The 17068-nt window shown below is 44.4% G+C and overlaps 1 protein-coding gene across 3 annotated transcripts; it reads left to right on the forward strand.

The window, feature by feature from the left end:
- Positions 1–4766: 4766 nt before the first annotated feature.
- si:dkey-51a16.9 (RING finger protein 122) lies at positions 4767–15165 on the forward strand. Of its 3 annotated transcripts, XM_012840471.3 has the most exons (7): positions 4767–5669; positions 5829–6368; positions 12091–12247; positions 12534–12576; positions 12658–12699; positions 13008–13090; positions 14101–15165. In XM_012840471.3, the coding sequence occupies exons 2-7, from the start codon at positions 6344–6346 to the stop codon at positions 14219–14221; spliced, it is 471 nt and encodes a 156-aa protein (XP_012695925.1). In that variant the 5' UTR covers positions 4767–5669; positions 5829–6343; the 3' UTR covers positions 14222–15165. The 3 variants fall into 3 exon arrangements, with proteins under 3 accessions (XP_012695925.1, XP_012695924.1, XP_012695926.1); XM_012840470.3 differs by lacking the exon at positions 5829–6368; XM_012840472.3 differs by lacking the exon at positions 5829–6368 and having other exon boundaries at positions 4771–5017.
- Positions 15166–17068: the final 1903 nt, after the last annotated feature.

Raw genomic sequence — 17068 nt, forward strand, 5'->3', positions numbered from 1 at the left:
TGTTAGGGCATAAAAACTAGTTTGTGAAGGACCCAGAGAACCACAAATATCCGACGAGGCAAAATCCCGGACGTTTTTGGAATCCCTGCCGGACGCATTTTTTAGGTCTCAAAAAGAAGACATGTCCGGGTAAAAGGGGACGTCTGGTCACCCTATCTTAGCACATTTTAACTCTTCCACCAAGTTGGTCATTGGTAACTCCAATATTCCTTTTCCATACAAAACTACAGTACTTAGACAACCCAAGCCATTTCTTTACAGCCTTCTTCATGACTGTCTCAAATTTCTCAATAACAACTTCATACATACACAGTCAAAGACCACCTTACTTGTGGAAAAAGGCCAAACTGCAACCACCACAATTTCAGTTTACCAGGCAAGAAGGTCTTATCAATAGTAAGCCTTGAGTGAGTTTATGGACCCAGCGTCCATTAAGGTCTTCCCCACCAACATTTCGGATGTGCGGGGAGTCATGGCTGGCTTTCCGTGCAAACATGTTCCTGAAGAGCTGTTACAGTTCTGGAGCGTGATTGAGAGGAGACTGAAGTACGAGTCCCAGGTACAGTAGTTTGGCAGTAGTATTCATTTCAGTAGTATTTGCAGCAGTGACCATGACTTCAGCACTGATTCAATCCCTAATCTAAAAGCTGTATGCTTGGTTTTTGGTTTTGTAGCATAACTGTTAAACTAAGAAGGAGATATCAAAGTCTTTTTTGTGTCTGTTTGTAATTGTTCTTGAGGTGTTTTTGAAACAAAATGTATCACGGAGGATTAATTTACATCACTTTTATAATAAAGGATGTCCTTAGAAGCATAGGACTAGAAAAGCGATTGGATTTATTTTTCACTGTAAGTGGTCAGCTATGTATCTTCTCCCCTGCATGAGTAAGGTCTGTCTGGTCTAAATGCAGATGTGAACATTTGTCATCTAATTGCCTTGAGTTCACCCACTGCGCTACTTTTCTACAATCGTCCATTACTGTGAAGATTCAGGAACTGACCGGTTGATAATATCTTGACGGTAAGGATAAGCAGGAAAGAGATAAAAGATCGGTGCTGAAATATCTGTCTTACTGTAGCAGTGAGTTCCCTCTTAAATGTGTGGTTTGCAGTTTTTGTTGCTTCTAAACCTGTGACCATGATGTGATTCTGTAGGTGTAAAAGACGGTTTACAAATGTTCTGGTACATTCTGTTATTCTATGATTGAATCATTTAACTGATCTTTCTGTGCAGAAAGCAAGAATCCTAGGTTATCACATTTAGGCAGGAAGTAGACATGGTATTCTTGGCCCTTGCCAGTGCTTTTGGCTTGGTGCTGCATAATCTGTCATTGAAGTCAGTCATTTACTTTCAGGCCCCTGAAAAGGTAACAAAGTTGTTACATACAGTTGCATATTTTGAATATATTCAGCAACAGTGGTGGAAAGTAACTAAGTATTTGTACTTCGTTACTGTACTTAAGTATATTTTTACGTACAGTATCTGTACTTTACTTAAGTAAAAAAAATAGTGCATACTTTTGACTTTTACTCCATTACATTTTGTAGCTACTATCTATACTTTCTACTCCACTACATTTCTACAATATGTGTCGTTACTCGTTACATTTTACTTTTTTTTAAACTTTTACTTTTACTTAACTACTAAGCTTCAGTACTTCCTCCACCACTGCTCAGCAATAATGTAATCAATTCCAGGGTGAGCGAGGAGGTCGGAGACATTTAGACATATTCTGTCAGGCTGTAAGTTTAGTTAGACACAGGATCGCTACACTCGAGGCAAAAACTGGTTTTAAAATCATTGGCATATTGGTATGTGAGCAAACGAGCTGAGGTTGACCCTTTGCCAGTTAATGGTTTCCTGGCATTAGTTTAATGCTACAGCATCACTCTCTCTGTGTTTGTTGTAGGGAATCTCTTTCTGTATTGATAGCTGTGGTTTATCTTGCCACCCGTGTTGGGGGAGTTTGAATTCTGAATCACTGGATCATTGTTTTTGGTCTATTTTTGTTTTTGAGAACTAATACTGCAATCTAATCCAGGTGACCTCTCTCTCTCTCTTTGTGTTTGTTTGTATGTGTGTGTGTGTGTGTGTTTGTGTGTGTGTGTGTGTGTGTGTGGACTTGTGTGTATCTGTGTGTGTGTGTATCTGTGTATATCTGTGTGTGTGTGTGTGTGTGTGTAACGGTGTGTCTGTCATTACCCCTCAGCTGCTGGGTTGGATCCTTGTGGGGTCTGTGGCCCTCTCCGTGTTCCTGATGCTGTGTCTCAGGCACTGCTGCTCTCCCCTGGGCTACCAGCAGAAGGAGTACTGGTCCCACTTCCGCTCCCAGGAAAACAGAGTCTTCAGTCGCACTATGGACGCCCACGCGCACATCCAGGCCATTCACAACGTGCGTAGTTTCTTTGGGTTTGCAGCTCTGGACAAGGACGAGCAGGAGCTCCTGGAGAACACGGCTGACGCCAAGGCCCAGATTCCCAGCCTGGAGTGGAACCGGATCACTGGGGTGTACCTGTACCGGGAGAACCAGGGGATGCCCCTCTACAGCCGCCTCCACAAGTGGTCCAACTATACACTGCAGAACCACATAGAGGCCATGGAGAAAGACATGAACTGCTTGAGTCTAGGTCTGAGACAGTCCCTTTAGTTTAACTGGAATCTTGGGATCTTCTAGTTAATTTATTTTGGCTTATTTTGCAGTTCCTGTGCAGACTCACTCAGTGACTAGAGAAATAGACTCATCCTTATTGCGAGCAACTGCACTTAGAGAAAGACCCTTGTGGGATGTAACTGCAGTATGAAATATGTGAAAGATGAATGCATGTTTTGTGGTGAATTTTAGCACAGAATGAAATCTTTTAGACTAAAGATAGAAGCACAAACAACCTCTCTTGTAGTTTACCATGTGGCTCTATTAGTACATTGAAAATCTCCTCCATTTTTGAATGTAATGGCTAGTCAATCTAAGCACCAAAACAAAAAGACTAAGGTTATGCCTTCATCAGGAGATGCATTATATTTTTTTTTTCATGAAAAAAATATATGCATGTTCTTGTTCTTGAAAGAACTCTTGAATATGTTCTTGAATATTTCTGCTTCCTAACAGAAGCCACTTAGTCTCAATAAAATGAGGTTGTTTGCAAATGAGACATAACCATGTAACTGCTATGGTAAGTCTCACTTTAATAGCTCATGTCACAAACAATTGGGAAGATCCACATCTTGCATTTTCAGCTTGCATTTGCAAACATTCACCACTTGGAGGTACAGTTGTTATTCTCAGAGGTGTTGCCTGTTGCTAAAAATAGCCACTTTCCTTTGACTTTGTAGCTCCCTACCTTTGCAAAACCACGTCATGCATGGAATGGCCATACAAGGAAATTGGCATTTATGATATAAATAATCTTACTGTATGCACAATATGTCTGTTTTTGGCAAGTTTTGGGCAAGTTTCAGGCTGTTTATGGCAAAAGTGACATATTTATGAGAGTAGTCTATAAATCTACACATTTTTGACATGCAAATGTGGTTGTTGCAACAGAACACAATGGACCATTCTCACTTTTCTCTGTGAGATTGCAATGTTGCAAGAGTTCTACCATGAACATTTTCCCCTTGATCAGAAAATATCTCATCTTGTTGAGAGACTTAAATCAGGATTGTATCCTAGGCAAGCCTATGGAGCTAAATGGAGATTGCGCCATTGTTCTGATGCTGCTGTTGCTATACTCCAAACAGCACTGAGCCGTTTGGGCTTTCTACAGCCTGTCTGCAATTAATGCTGTAATATAGATGATGGCTTTGTTAGCCTTTGGAGGATAATAACCTGAATATAGAAGAGAGCGTCCATCCGCCCTGTACAATCACGGGAGCGGATTAAACTCGATAGATAAGTAGAGAGAGGGGGAAGGTTGAGCAGTACATTTTCTGCTCTCACAAATCAAATAGCTTTTCAGTTTCATGGCCCTGGAAACCCCCTTTTGGATGATTATGAACAAGACCATGAAGAATCCTCATTTAAGGGAACAAAACGCTCCGTTTGGCACCAGATGCCATGTGGTACAAGACGCCATTGATCTGGGGCCAGGTGGTGGAGGGTGTTTTAGTTCCATATGGAGCCATATTAGTCCTTATGTTTTACTGTGACTAATGTTTTACTCATGAGAATAATATACATTTTGTGAAAATGTTTATTGCAAAGATGGAATATTTCCAAGAGCACTTCAGAGGCTGATTGCCAGTCCCATAGCATATCCACAGGGCTAAAGTACAGCCAGTTGCCTGCCCCATTTTCATAAGGGTAACACACCATTTTACAGAGTTCAAATCAAGACACAGGAAGAGCACTGAGGGAAAACACAACTGTGGAGCACTTGAATCTGACTGCCTCACCAAGCACAGCACACATTTACAACATCAACAAAAGGGGGAGTCCGCTGCTCTCTCCCCTCCTATGGCTAACACACAGTGGCAGTCTTCTTCTTCAGTGGTCTCACAGCTGAGGTTCAACTTTCTCACCTCTGTGCTGCCTGTGTTTGCCTCGTTCGGCTGCCCTGGCTGTCACACACGGGCTGTCACAGTGCACCAGGAAAAGTAGGGCTGATTGGGCTCTGCTTGCCTGCTTGCCTTACTGCCACTGTCACCTCCTAACAGCCTGCAGCTGGATGCTGGGGGAGGGAGACAGCGAGAGGGAAAGAGAGAGGTAGGGAGGGAGGGAGTAGGAGGAGGAGAGAGGAAGGGAGAGAGGGAAAGAAGGGGCGGGGGAAAGGAGAGAGCCACGATGCAGGCAGCGAATCACATGAGCAGGGATCTGTGTACAAACTGAACAGGAGCCTGTGCGAGCCCAGAGCTGGCTGGAGAAAACACTCGGCACCATTACACAGAGCCAGGGCACAGCTGACTGAGGCAGACACACACACACACATAAACAGACAGACAGAGAGAGGGAGAGAGAGGAGAGACAAGCACGGGAGAGAGGAGAGGAAGTAAAGGAGACCTGGAGCTGTGTCTGAAAGGGTGGGTCCCTTTTGTTTTTGTATCGTCTGCCGCTGTCACTCTGCTGTTTTTTCCCCCCCTCTCTGTCTCTAACTCAGCGCTGTGGTGCTGTTAGGAGCCGGAACAGATGGTGTAGAGCAGGCAGAGCAGGCAGAGCAGGCAGCACAATGCCAGCCACAGCTTGAGAGGGGGCTGCCCAGTGTTCACAGCCTGCTGCCGTCATCTCGCCGCGGTGTGCCATCCCCTCACTCCTTTTGTTTTCCAGCGCTGGCAAACAAGGTCAGGATTTCTACCGTGAGCACTAGGAGAGAGAGAGGGGGAGAGAGAAGGAGAGACACAGGGAGAGGGAAGAGAAAGGAAGTAAGGAAGGAAAGACAGTGGCATACGTGGAAACGGCTTTTCCTGGGCTAGAGAGAGAGGAACAGAGGGAGAGACGCAGAGAGAGAGAGAGAGAGAAAAGGAGGAAAGAAGAAGGAGGTGGAGGATAGAAACCGTGCAGGGAGGAGGGGGGAAGGCTTGTGACTCTGTTTTGAAGGTAGACAAAGCAAAACAGCCGAACGTTCTTGGAAAAAGACTCGTTATGACCCTGGAAGATTTGGAGAACTGACTTTGTCATTGTGGTCTCTCTGGATGACTGAAACTGTGATTTCCTCTAAAGGCAAAGGATCAGAAGGTAATCTCTATTAGCAAACACTGTTGTCATTTTGTCGTGACGTCGAAAAACGACTGTGTGGAGCTCCTCGGTGTTACTCAAGTCTGACTCACGACTCCAAGACCACCTACATCTATGTTTTGATTATCATTCCCCCCCCCCCCCTTTTTTCCCCCTCAGAAGTACAACGCAAAACACAAAAGAGGACAAAGTCAAAACAATGCTGAGTATTGGTTCACCTTATTTTCGTATTCAGCTCTCTCTGAGAAACGTGAGCATGTGTTGATGCCTTGTGGTTCAGAGTGGCAATGTTGACACCAGTTCCCAACAATGAGTGACTCATCCGTGTAAATGTTTCTTTTGGAGGAGAGGAGTGGAGGGCAACTAGTGGGGAAGAACTGGCATGCCCAGCAGAGGCCAGGGCCTGTGGTCTGATGCACTTGAGAATTAAGCCCAGATTTCAGGCTGAAGTGCTCATATCTAACCTAGAACCTGAAGCTGGAAAGTTGCCTCTACTGTCTGAACTTGGACTTGGAAGGATTTGTGGTTCTGGGTGAATAAGAGAGGAGAGAGGGACCCCCTCAGACGAGCTCATCCACACTTCATCACGCTCTTTTGGGACTCTTGGTGTTGCCACCCCACCCCCACCCCCACCCCCCCTGGACTTGGTGGTGATCACCAGGGGTTCCTGTTTCATGCACCCGGTCGTGTGGTGTGCCGGTGAGTATGTGTGTGTTTGTGTGTGCAGGGCTGTTTCTACACTCTCCTCTATGTATCAATCCAAGTGCAGGCTGAGACACTGAGTGTGTGTGTGTGTGTGTGTGTGTGTGCCTACTTGCTTTCTCCATTCCAGCCCTGAACTCGTCTGTGCGATGCATGTGTTATTCACAGAGTCTGCAGTCTTCTCCTGGACTGTCTATCAATGATTCACTAACATCCTCCTAAGATTACAACTGCCCCCTCCCTCACCCAAACCTCAAACACACACACACACACACACACACACACACACACACACACACACACACACACACACACACACACACACACACACACACACCCACCCACACACACACACACACACACACACACACACACACACCCCCCACACACACACACACGCACACAGAAACCTTCCCCCCTCCAGGCAAAGCCAGTCAGTATTACCTCTCTGACCTGAACTTGTTCTCCAGTGGCTGAATTGGAGAGACTCATTGTTCCCCAGTGTCACTCAGCTTTCATTGGGCCAATTGAGCAGCACACTGTGTCCAGCTATGTTTGACCTCTGGGGTCAACCTCCATTGTGTCCCCAAAATGGTCCTTCCTTCCCCCCATGGAGCAACATGGGGCTGGCAAAGCTCCTGATCTCCCCAACACAGAGGGGCAGATGGTGGGGACATGCCAGACTGTGCCACCATCACAGGCTCTTCATCTCTATGCAGGGAACACTGACCTGACCAGCCTCTCTCTCTTTCTCCCTAGATCAATCGATAGATCAGTCTGTCTGTCTGTCTGTATATATTTTTGTCCCTCTGTGTCTTTCACTGTGACTCTATTCGCTATATGTGTTTCCTCTTTCTCTCTTTCTCCCTTTCTTAACGCACTTGTTCCACTTCTGAATGTTTGCACTGTTGTCATGATACAGTCCAATTTTTACAGCACTGTCCTGATTTGTCTTCCATTTTATTTGGAGTCTTGGAAGAGCCTTTCTCTTCCTTTCTCTGTCAGCGAACAGGATGTTATTTCACACATTTCTTACCCTGACTATTTTTACTGAACAAAAGTCTCATGCAAATTGGACTGAGTATGCCTGGACAGACCAGCTTTAGAACTATTGGACTAACTACCCATCTTATTTGGTTATTCAAAATATGTCCTTCTTTACTACACAGAAATGTCTGGAAGGTCTTTTTCCCAGCTAAACTCACATCTCTTAGTCAGAGCAAACAGAATTCCCCTCTAGTTAAACCGCTCCAGTTTAAACTTAGTAAATCATGCAGTTGAAAAGTAAGAGCTAAGTACACTGACAGTTTTTCTCAGTCGCTTTTGTACATTTCTCAAATCATCATTAACATTTGCCAAACAGTAAGTGCATTTCTAGTGAGTGGAATCCTTACAAACAGCACTGCACAATGGATTACATGCAAAAGCCCGTAACTTGCTAAAAATGTTTAGTTTATGTCTCAAAAATAAACATTTATGTCAGCGAAGATGTGTCATTGTTTACAAAAAAAGTTAGTTGAAATGCTTCGCCATGTTGTGAATATAACAGTGTACTATGTAAGTATTTTCTTATGTAAACTATTGCTAAGGTTTTGATTACAATTGATAATGCACAAGGCTGTGTGACTCAGAAAAGAAAGCCAAGACTTTTACAGCACTACATAGCACAAAGGACAAAATACAAATTTGGATATGTAAACATAGGAAACATGGAGGCCATGGAGAAAGGTTAACCCTTAGGCAGAATGGTACATACATCACTTCTACCTCTTCCTCTGTTTTGCCATCTTACCCTTCCACAACACAGCCTTACTTCTCTTCCTCTTCCTCCACCACACAGCCGTACTCCTCCTCCTCTTCCTCCTCTTCCACCACACAGCCTTCCTCCTCTTCCACCACACAGCCTTACTCCTCCTCCTCCTCTTCCTCTTCCTCTTCTTCCACCACACAGCCTTCCTCCTCTTCCTCTTCTTCCACCACACAGCCTTTCTCCTCTTCTTCTTCCTGGCTATTGACCCTGTTCATTTCTTATTTCTTGCGTTGTCAGAAATAGTACCACTGTGTTGTGCTATATGTGCTTGCCAGTTGAAGGCTAATGAGATGCACCCCTGAGCTAGTTAACAGGTTGATCACTGGTGGGTCTGAGCTAGTTAACAGGTTGATCACTGGTTGGTCTGAGCTAGTTAACAGGTTGATCACTGGTGGGTCTGAGCTAGTTAACAGGTTGATCACTGGTGGGTCTAAAGCTTCACACATTCCCTTTCAAGTAGAAGTCAAGATTCACCTGACAGCAGTTCATCAATTCAGGAGACATTTACCAAAAAGTCTAATAGGAATGTATAACATATCCTCGACAGATTATGACAACTGGTTCATCACTTTTACATAATGGCTCATGCAATGAATTAATGCCTAGATATGTTTGGGGGTAAGACTATCCAACAGAGAACCAGTGTAATACATTTTGACCAACATGACATCAGCAATTGATGATGTAAGAACTAGCTCACAATTGTGCATAATTATTCACAAGTGGAGGGTGTGGAGGGTGAACAATTCTGTTCTGAGAAGTGTACCAAAGCGACTGGGAAAAACAACAACTGAAAAGCACAGCCAGTAAACCATACAAGTACTGTAACAATGAATGAATGTACTCTATCAGATCAGTATCGTGCCAGACTCTGCCCTCCACCCAGGCACTGGTATTGTAGAATATGGAAATGGACGTGAGCCTGAGTGGTTTTTCAGGTTGTTGACGAGCCTCGGGCTCTTAGGTTGGAGCATCCTGCTGTCAACAAGCGCTCCAACAAAACCTGTTGCACATCGCCTCGGGTCTGCTTTAGTTAACCTGACACTCACCATAAAACTTGTGACCAATATGTAACCCAAGAGTTTCTCAACACGAGCTGGACTGACAGCATACTCTGTTTTTAGTTGTAGACAATGGCAACATTCCAAATCTTTTTAGAAACAGCCGTTTCCCAGAATGCAACATGCTCCCATGGGCTGGATGCTCTGCTCGTACTCAGTGCAAACGCCTGAAAAAACACAGTGTGGAGTGAATTGTAACAGTGCTGAATGCCCCTGCACGTGCTCAGAGAAGCCATGTGACAACGAGGCCGTTCAGTGTTATTGTTGCCCGACACAAAGGCAAACTGACGGCCCCAGTTTGTCTGCATTCGCGTGGCACTGGTGCACGCCGCAGCTTGGCCGAGGCGACCGCTCCTGGTGCCAACCTCAGTGGTGTCTGTGAAAGCATGATACCCGCGCACAGGACCTGTGGCCTTCACAATGTGACGCTACTGGTCGACAGGAGGAGATGTCTGTTGCTGGGTAAGAAACTGGAAAATCTTCGATGTCTCCTATCAGAACAAAAACATATAGGGATTTGACATTCTTTTTTCCTCTAAACAAAATGTATGAGGGACGACATTTGTACTTGTCACATCTGAAGTGGTTTGGCGTTTTCTAACTAACATATCCAAGTAAGTATATAACTTTGGTGTGATGAATGAGCTTCAGCCTCAGCCATGGCTTCACAATCTGCCCAGTGGAGCAGTAATCTCCCATTGCCATGCAACAGATGGCGAGCCATTGTTGGTTGTAGCTGGTGCTTCAGTGCACCATACTGTTTGTTTGTATTATAAAGGTCTGGCCTGAGCTCTCTCTCCGGGTGTATGGGGCAGCACTGCACAGATACCCAGAGCAGGGTGATGTATGTATGTATGTGCGCGGGATAAGCAGAGCTGAGAAGCCTAAGGCCGAGCGCCGGCTGCCAGGGATGATTTACGGTGCGGTGTTATGCATTATGATGATGCTTTAGGAACGTGCCATTGGGATATCACCACTCTCTGCAGGGAGATTAGAGATTAGGGGAGAGGACTTTTGCAAAAGACAGATTGCCTGGACCCACCTCACCTATTAAAAGACAGGCTGATGACTCACTCAGAGGGAACAGCTATAACATCCCCCTCCCCCAAATGCGCCAGCAGATGTGCCTGTTGAACCTTGATAGAACACCACACGCCAGAAAAAACATAAAGATGGTGCCAGGCAGAGTTAGTCAGCATCTAATCTGATATTGGCTGGTGTTTACCCATACTGCTTTGCTTTGCTTCACTGCAAAAACAAATTGGTTCAGTTGAGAATTGAGAAACATGAGAATGAGAATTGAGTGCCTCAGATGAGTTGGGAGATGAGCACTCTGGATGGGAAGGGTGACTAACATGCTGAGAAACATACATTTGCATTTCATAGCCAGATAGAAACAAACCTTTCCTGATATTTGCAACAAAAAAGAGCACAGTGTAAATGTTTATATGCCTTCACCACATTTTCATACTCGTAGTGTTGTGCTACCCTGATTGGAAGTAAGCAGATTATGCAGGGAATATGTTAATCTGCGTGTATATAGGTTATCGTATGTGGTGTGGTCACATAGTTAAGTGCCTTAAATGGAGTCAGGACCTATGCATAGAGTGTCTGGATGAACACAAATCGCCATAAAGAGCATAAATAAAATATTACGAGCTCACAGGCACTTAGCCGAGTGGAGTGCATGTGAGGGCAGAAATGTAGGTCACAAAGTTGTGTTTTTGTTTTAACCAGCACTAAAAGTTCTGTTAAAATACATGGAGCTCTCAGGAGGAAAGATTGTGTTTATTACTTTGACCTAAGCACATTCAAGAAGGCAGAAATGCTACCTTTTTGTCTGTGAGAAATAACTTGGTAGTGGCAAAGCAAAGGGTCTTCCCCTCACCGGCTCCCTGCCACAAACACATACTTTTCCACTTTCTTACATAAGGCAGATTGTAACAGCCAGACAATGAGTGCAGTGTTGCGCCGATATGAGGAACATGGGGATACACTGAATAGCAAATATGCAACATGCATGCATGGGCTGTAGGAGACATGCAGACAAACACATACACACACACACACACACACACACACACACACCCACACACACACACACACACACACGGACGTGTGCGCGCACACACACATTCCGTATTTCAGGTGACTCTGGAATGGATCCGGGCCTGATCTCTCCCACTTAGATGCCATCTTGGTACTCACACACACACACCCTCCACACACACACACACACACACACACAACACACACAAAACCACACACAATACACACAATCACACACGAAGACACACACACACAACACACACAAAACCACACAACACACACACACGCACATACACACACACACACAACCACTCACACACAACACACAACACACACAACACACAACACACACACACACACACACACACACACTCTATGCAGTGAAGACACACTGACGGAAAACAGAGGCAGACATATTTACATCACAGCTCCTTTCTTATCCACCAGCACATGCAGTCCATCAGCTCTCAGCCATAACCAAGTCCCCTGGGCACCCAGTCTGCCGCATGTTGATTTATGGTGATGACAATCAGGCATTTGCATCCCCGAGTGGCCCACTGTGCGTTCCGTTCCTCCATGATCCAGCCCAGTGTTCCTCCGTATAACGTCAGCTTAGTTAATGACATGCCTGTCGTTTCATGTCCACCGCCAATCACTCATGACTCACTCAATGAGTAAGGGTTGAGTGACCTTTTTCTCTCTCCGTGGCCGTGTTTGTTTGCATTTGTGCGCCTTAGTTTTCTTTTTTTTTCTTTCTTTCTTTCTTTAAAAAAAAAATCTCGGTTGTTTTTGTCTGCAGGATGTGTGTGTGGCCCAGGACTGCAAATTATCGACCCGTTCTGCAAGATGACCTCTGAAGAGATCTACCACCTCCCCCTGAATGTCTACGTCATCATCCTGGGAATCGGCCTCTTCATCTTCCTGCTCAGCATGATCTTCTGCTGCTACCTGTTCAGGTGGGATGCTCGCTCTTGTCACCTGCGAAGAACCAGCACCGGGACACTGGTTTCACTTTTTAAAATCTACTTTTACTGTAACTCACTTGTGGTACTCATGTTGTTTCTGAAATGACCACTTCGCTGTGAAGTAAGACCTCTTCTTCCTGATGTGCAAAGATAGACATGCAGTGATGTGGTGCACTAGTGAATGAAATGGAGTTACACTTTCAGAGCAACATAATATTGATATAGTATACGTATATATATATATATATATACAAAAGGGCTTATTTATACTTAACAGGTTGAGGCGACAAGGCACAAGAGAACAATATGGATACAATGAGGTAAGTAAATGACTTGTATATAAAAATATTGTTTAAACATCATCAAGGCAGACTGATTGAGTGTTTTTATTCTTTCTATAGGTGGTGCTGAAAGGAGCGAGCAAGAAACTGAGTCTTCTTGGAGTAAGTTCAGTCCCTTCATGTACAACTGTAATCTTGAAAAAGTTGCAAAAAAAATGTAGACACGTCTGAACGCATTTGGCCACTGGCTCAGATAGGTCTGTGATGCAAGGGAGCCTCGTGCTTTAACATGTTTTAAAAGATAGAAGAGAACATTTTCCACAAACAAATGGAACCACTAGAACAAAGTGGCCATTACAAAGACACAACAAAGTGAGTGTGATTCATTGGTAAAATCAAAAGGCTTTCATTCCATTGGATTAACATTTCTACTCTTTTGCACTGTGTGTGTGTGTGTGTTTGTCTTACAGCAGACCTGTGCAGTGTGTTTGGAGGAATTCAGGAGTCGAGATGAGCTTGGAGTGTGTTTCTGTTCTCACGCTTTTCATAAAAAGTAAGACATTCATGGCCTCTCCATGGCCTTAGTACCTCTATCTCTCTCTTTGTCCCTGTGTTATTCTCTCTGCACTTTTTATATTTCTTTTATCCAGTAAATTCACACGTCACCATTCTCATTCCTACTGGCTCAGCTCAATCAGTAATATGCGTAATGGTTCATCCATGGTTTATTTATGGTTACCTATAAATTAGTTTTTTTTATATGCTAGCTCTGCCTTCCCTGCAAGTGCAGGTTTTGCGTGTTTGTACGAATCTGTAACAATCACCTAAATGTCAGCAGTCTACCAAGCACCTACAGCTACAAAACAAACAGACAAAAGTAGATGTAATTATATGAGAATGCAAAACTCCCTGCCATCACAAGGAGAGCTAGCTACATGGCTACCACAGACCAACAGACTGACAACAACAGGAGAAACTGAGGGAGACTGGGAGACAAAGGCATCTTATTACAGAGCAATGGATGTTGTGTGGTTTCAGGGACCTAGATGAATCTAAGTGTATTTTTATGGGTTAGAAAACCGCACCAACCTGTGTCCACTCACCTTTACATGGAACCAGACTCTGGCCACCACTAACCAACAGCACGATTACACATCAGACTACCTCAGAAACTGATCATAAAGATCTTTCACCAACATACACCACTTTAGTACAACAGTACAACCATTTCATGCTGTGTCCATCATCTTATACATATGCATACACTGACTGGTGACACAGATATCTTGACCTGACTTTTTTAGCATAGCATAAAGCTTTAATTTATCTCCATTTATATCCATTTTCTTTCTTTTTCCTCCTCCCTCTCTCTTTGTCTGTCTTGCCTGGTTTGTCCCTCTCTCTCTCTCCATCTGCCCTTTCTCTCTCTGTTATCACCATCTCCCTTGCTCTCTCTCTCTCTCTCTTTCTCTCTCTCTCTCCCTTTTCATTTTCCCTGTCAACATGTTTCTCTCTCTCACTCTCTCTGTCTCTATTCTCTCTTTCTCTCCCTCCATCTCTCAGGTGCTTGGTAAAGTGGCTGGAGATCCGTAGTGTCTGCCCCATGTGTAACAAACCCATCTGCCGGCTCCAGCCAGACCCCCCTCAGGGAGCAGAGGGGCCGCAAGGCCTCCTGGAGGTGTGAGAGAGAGGCCCCTGACGCAGCCCTGCGGAGGGGGCTACGGCCCGAGGCACCAACACACAGCTTCAAGTGTCCTCTTTCTTAAAGAGAGAAGGAGAGAGTGAGAGAGAAAAGAATAACACAACACTTCACTGAGGGATAATAATATCCTCTCCTACCTGACCACCAACACCAACACCCCCTCCATTCTCCAAACATCCTTTATAGTCTCCTACACACACACGCACGCACACGCACACGCACACGCACACTCACACGCACACAACCACACACACCAACATACATGCACTTCTTAAATGGACTTGGGTTGCCTGGTAACTGACATAAATACTAAGACAGAAGAAGGAGGTGACAGGAGAATATATGTGTGGCCTAATCTGAGATGTTTGTGTAATGGACTTTCTATATGTGGGAGGGTGATAAGCTGATGTAGGTGACCACTTGAGAATTGTGTTCCTGTCCTGTGGCTCCACTGGTGTGTACAGTCCCTGGAGAAATGGAATTGACACTGCCCAACATAAAGGTAACAGTAAGCTCACCCTGTCGGCGGTTTCACACATGCTGGCAAAAACCTGCCACAGCCATCATGGGACCCTTATACGACACAAGTTTGAAGTTAAACGACTAAACCTGTCACAGATATACCGGGGAAAAAAGTATGTATTTCAGCTGTGTCCGGTTCTGGTGTTGGAGAGCCACCCCACAAATTGGTTTCCCCCATACTTCTGTAGATGAACAAGAGATGAGATGAGGGTCTCAGTTGAGCACAACAAACCACTTCCTGTCCAATCAAAGCAAAGATGGTGAAATTAATGACCCAAGGAGGTCATGCGAGACCAAGACTAATAACAATTTTAGATAGTGTTTAAGTTATTTCTAAGTAGTTATTTTGTATTCTTATTCTTATCATTATTATTGGCCTTCAATAAAGTGTAATGTTTCCGTGACAACGGTCCAGTGGTGTTTTGATGTGAACTTGAATTCTTCAGATTGTTCAGACTGAGCAGAATTGTGTTTCTCTAATAACATTTTATGCACTAGTTTCATTTTTGCCATAAGGGAGGGTGCAGCTGGGCATTTAACCTGCGTGAACAGTAGACCGACCTTATATAAGGTTGAAGAAAAATCCAACAAAAGCCCTTTCATGACTGGAGTCAACAAAATTCCCATCGCTTTACCCTGTTGATTCATATGTGTCAGTGGAACGGCCTTGTGACGCTGCCACTAACCGGGCATTCCCCATCAAAGATTAACAAAGAATAGATTCCTGTATACCTCGCCTAAATATATTCTAATATTTCTCAGACAAATAAACAACACCAATCATGTATTTACACAAGACGACTTTCATTACAGAGGAGGTCTAATGCCTCCATGGGTCAAGATGTCTGTGTGCTCACCTAAGATTTTACACTGGACTCGTCATGCCCAGTTCCCCCCATAGTCAAGAGGCAGCAACAGGCCTGGCATTGTGTGTCGAGTGAAAAAGAGACGCACAGACATGTATTTCGTACACAATCTCCTCCTAATGAGCTTATTGTGTGTGGAGGAGCTGGGAGCGCTGCACACACACACAAAGACACACACACACACACACACACACACACACACACACACACACACACACAGACACAGACACAGACACAGACACTCACACAAGGTTCATGGTTCAGCCAACACCAGACATCAGTGTTGGCAGCTGAATCTGGGGTAAACAGCAGGCTGGCTGGATGAACTGCTGGACACACTGTCTCTGCGGCTCAATATCATTACACATTCTGTACAAATATTCACACACACACACACACACACACACACACACACACACACACACACACACACCCACACACACTGCTAGAACTGTAAAGGGGAAACATGTGTACAAGGGACTGTTGTTTCACTGATTATTCAGATAGTCTTTGTTGTTTGCTGAATGTATAACTTGATATACATTATGATTTATGAATTCAGATTAAGTTTTGAATGACCCTATCATGCTTCTCAACATTGGGCCTTACATAATCTGTAAAATCACTCATCTTGAATACCCCATATGGCCTTGACTTTCATGACACAAAGCTATATGATATTTACCATTACATTTAGGAATATATAAGGTTGTATTTGCTGTGGCATCGGTTCACAACCATGAGACGGTCACTCAAATAAGCTTGCGCCACAGTGCTGAAACCTATCCCAAACTAGCTATCATTTAGTTATCTTATCTTTGTTATCATTTTGTAATCTGGCTATCTTTGTTATCATTTGGTTATCTTGCTATCTCCCATTCCACTACAGTATCCCTTAACATCTTTTCTCTAATCTCATCTGGTGTAAGTAAGGTGGCACCTTAATTCACTTTTTAAATGACCTTGCCATTAACCTTGCTTTAATGGCAGCATTGCTTATCTTCTCGGGATCAGTTAGGATATTTCATCCCAAACTATGTAAATACGCTGATATTAAACCATATAATTACCCTGACTTTGAGGCAATGAGTCATAACCTTTATTGAATGAGATCACTAAATCAAATGAAGAACAAGGCAGTGTTTTCTCTGTTGGGCTGACTCTGATCTTCATGCTCCCCCACGGCTCCGGGCCTGCCTGGCAGACGGACAGAGTGACAGACACTCCCTGCTGATGCAAAAACTTGGAGAGGAACGGCACACTGGAGCTGCTCAGACTTGTCCAGAGACATGCCAGTGATGAGGCTTCACACCAGGTGTGGAGCAGCCCAGCTGTGGGGCCGCAGCACAGAGTGCCAGACAGAACAGACACAGCAGCTTTCTCTCAGTCCCAGGGTAAGACTGAGAAAGACATGGGGCTGCTGAGAGATACTAGCATTGGA

Source organism: Clupea harengus, chromosome 13 (assembly GCF_900700415.2).
Source record: "Clupea harengus chromosome 13, Ch_v2.0.2, whole genome shotgun sequence".
Classification (NCBI taxonomy): domain Eukaryota; kingdom Metazoa; phylum Chordata; class Actinopteri; order Clupeiformes; family Clupeidae; genus Clupea; species Clupea harengus.